General features: G+C 54.2%; 1 protein-coding gene across 1 annotated transcript; it reads right to left on the bottom strand.

The window, feature by feature from the left end:
- Positions 1-384: 384 nt before the first annotated feature.
- Positions 385-1,839, bottom strand: NEUTE1DRAFT_119661 (uncharacterized protein; the record flags this gene model as incomplete). Its single annotated transcript, XM_009849457.1, has 2 exons — positions 385-1,245; positions 1,302-1,839. The coding sequence occupies 2 exons, from the start codon at positions 1,675-1,677 to the stop codon at positions 1,142-1,144; spliced, it is 480 nt and encodes a 159-aa protein (XP_009847759.1).
- Between the last annotated feature and the right edge of the window lie 1,275 nt (positions 1,840-3,114).

Raw genomic sequence — 3,114 nt, 5'->3', positions numbered from 1 at the left:
AAAAAAAAAAAAAAAAAAAAACCCCCTTTAGAAAACCCCCCGGGGTCCCCCCCGTTTGGGAAAAAGGGGCCCATTTTTTTCCCCCCCCCCCCCCCCCCCCCCCCCCAAATACCGTACGGTCTATGGCCCTGTCATTGTCATGGCGACTGCGCTGCAATTTACTGCATGAAGCATTCTCTGGCGACGAACTTTGGCGATATCACTGCACGCATTTTACATCGAGACTCACCAGAGCTCACCCATGTTCTGGCGGTGCACTAACCACCCATGGCTACCTGACAACACGAACATTGGCCAGCAAATGAGACGAGCAACTGACCTGGGGCTGGATTCACCGCCATCGCATCTCACGACTTGTCCGAGGGTTGCGAGAGAACTAGAATTGTTTGCAGTTTGCACTTATTCATCTTTCATTTCTACAGGGTATCTTATGTTGTGGTGTTTGTTTTGTACAAGACAGTCTTGTCGTCGCCAACCGGACACGGCGCCCTCGGGGCACTCACGCATCTTGAACAGTTGGCTGCGTTACAAGGACCTAGGCGTGTCTTGGCGCCATAATCGCTGACAATGTCCCCCATGACCGAGGGAGCTCAACTTGGCCCACAGCTCGGTCGGGTAAGGATCATCCACCAGCCTCTCCTGTCCCTACTGCTCATCCCCTGTCCCTAGGGGATAAATATATCCTGCTCTTACAAGACTCCGTCGAAACCACCCGATGGGCACGTAGCATCCGCCAGCTACGAGATGTGCTGAAGCGGCGTGCATCGCGTTGTCATCCTCCGTTTCCCCCCTCCGAATACCTCAAAAATGGGATTCATAGGATTGAAGGAATCAAAAACGCCGGGATGATCCGCCTGTCCCTCGCCCAATGCCCTGCGCCCATTCAATGCGGGCTGTTTGCGTGTCATGTTCCAATGACACCAGGGTCATGTTCCTGGAAATATTACACCTGCCGAGTGCTCTTGCACGGCGGCGCAACTGTTCCCCGAGTGATAGAGGCCTCGTGGGTGGACGTCGTCTTGGGTGAGCAGTCCGATGACCAAAGTGGAAGGCAGGGCTTGCTTTTTGCAAACTGAAAAACAAAGAGAAAAAAAAAGAACGTCGAAAACAGCTCTCTCCTTCCAGAATCCGAGCGCGCCTTTCAAGGAGACTTCATGTGTGGCTCTTTGTCCTCTTCTTGGTGAGGCGACTCATACAAGTCAAAACTTGGGAAGCTGAAGTATCGCTGCGAATGCGAATGCGAATCTATCGGGGCGTCAGCTCTTGTCCCGAAGCATTAATGACTGAGGCAAGCAACTCACAAGAATCACGCAGCTCATCAAAGCCATCCGGGTTGCTGATAGGAGACGAGGATAGCTCACAGTGTCGACCCAAGCTATCGTACATTGGTGGTGGTGATGTCCGTGTTGAGATGGGAGATGTGGCTCTGGAGGTAGCTCTGGTGAGGGCGTCCGGAGATGAGCCACCTGAGATGTAAGCCACTCTTAGGAGCTCGGTTGCTCTGCGAGACGAGTACGAGTTCGCGAGCGCATCTCGGCTGGCATTGGACGTGGTGATAGAGGGCTCGGTGGCTGATGCTCGAAGAAGTCTTGGCCTTTGGCTGGGGCTTCGGGTGCCACGGGCCGTCGAAGAGTCTCTGCGCGGCATGCGGCGAGAGTCAGTAGTTGACGACGCCATGTCTAATGTTGGTCTGGTTTGTTGTGATTGGTTGTTGTGACGGACACTTTTGGTCTGGATGATGATAGGTTGTCGTTATTGTGAGTCCAAGGTGCTGTAGTGTTGAACACCAGAAAGTACTGGGCTTTCACATCGAATTCGGCTGTTGTTTATAAGGAGACGAAGAAGAAAGAGAGCAGGTTGGGCGGGCTTGAAGTCGAGACGGACCCGAGTATAAGAAGAAAAGCAGCCTTTTTGGGCTGAAATGTGCGATTCCGCTTAGCTCCGGGGAGGTGTTTTACAGTGTCATTCAGTGGTACTTTCGGTTGCCACTTGTCAGTCGATGGTTGAGTCGGCCAGGGGGAGAGGGGAGGCTAAGCATACCCGCCCGTTACCCGTTGTTGCCTCCGGGGCCGAGAGTGGAAGACCACCCTAACCACTGCAGCCCTTTGACACACCCAAATAAACCCAGTCAGCGTTGTGTGACTGTGCTTGTATTCCTCCCTAGTTCAGGCCGGTTGTGCAAGTTGGCCAGGTCTACCAACAAGCAACCAGGCCGGACCAGCGGGCGATTCGGAAGTATCTCCTGTTACATGAGGCATGTCAACGTGCATGAAACGACCAAACAATTTGTTTGGATAATACCTAAGACGAGTTGGCGAGGTGCTTCTCTGGACTCGACCGCCGTACACGTCTGCAGACCATGGGATGGCACAGCACCTGAATGGAGAGGACCCATGGATCATGGTACCAAGTACGTAGCTGCCGCAGGTGTTGGTCCTGCCCCCCCGTCCCCATCGTCCCCATCTTGCCAATGCCCCTGCCTCCCATCTCTCCCCTCCCTGGTCCCCGGCCCCCCAAGCTGCTATGATCATTGATGGCAACCCCCGAGATTCGAGAAACTTGGGCATTGAATGGAACACCAAGGTGTTGCGGTTTCCGTCGACGTGCTGACCGGTGCCCGCCGGACCATTCATAGAGCCTTAACTGGCGACAGCGGAGTCTCGAAAATGCCAAGTCCAACGCTCTCCACGGCACTTCAGCGACAGTTTTCGCAATGCCCTCAGACTACACCCTACTCGCTGGTCCTTTTTGGACCGCCGTCGCAGTAGGGTACCTCTGGCTCCTCTGGTGACCCAAACACCGCCAAAACGAAACATCAGGTGGGGTACACTCAACGCCGACAGCCACTCAAGATTTGACACTTTACAGACTCCCAGTCTGCAACATGCAAGGTGGTTGCATCTTCTCACTTGACTCTTTTCGAGCTCACAACTTCACTGGACATTGGCCGCACACTGGGGAAACGCTGGGGAGCACCGGGGACCCAAAGAGAAGGCCTAGACTACCCAATTCAGGAAACGCCGGTGGTCTCGCTCCAGTCCTGTTCTGTTCTGTTACTCAATCGAGGCGTCCAGGCCCTCTTCGCCTAACACCGATACGGCCTTCTCTAGCTTG

The sequence above is a fragment of the Neurospora tetrasperma genome (assembly GCF_000213175.1).
Source record: "Neurospora tetrasperma FGSC 2508 unplaced genomic scaffold NEUTE1scaffold_1, whole genome shotgun sequence".
In the NCBI taxonomy this organism is placed as follows: domain Eukaryota; kingdom Fungi; phylum Ascomycota; class Sordariomycetes; order Sordariales; family Sordariaceae; genus Neurospora; species Neurospora tetrasperma.
Note: the sequence above shows the minus strand (reverse complement) of the source record. Positions and strands in the feature narration are given on the sequence as shown.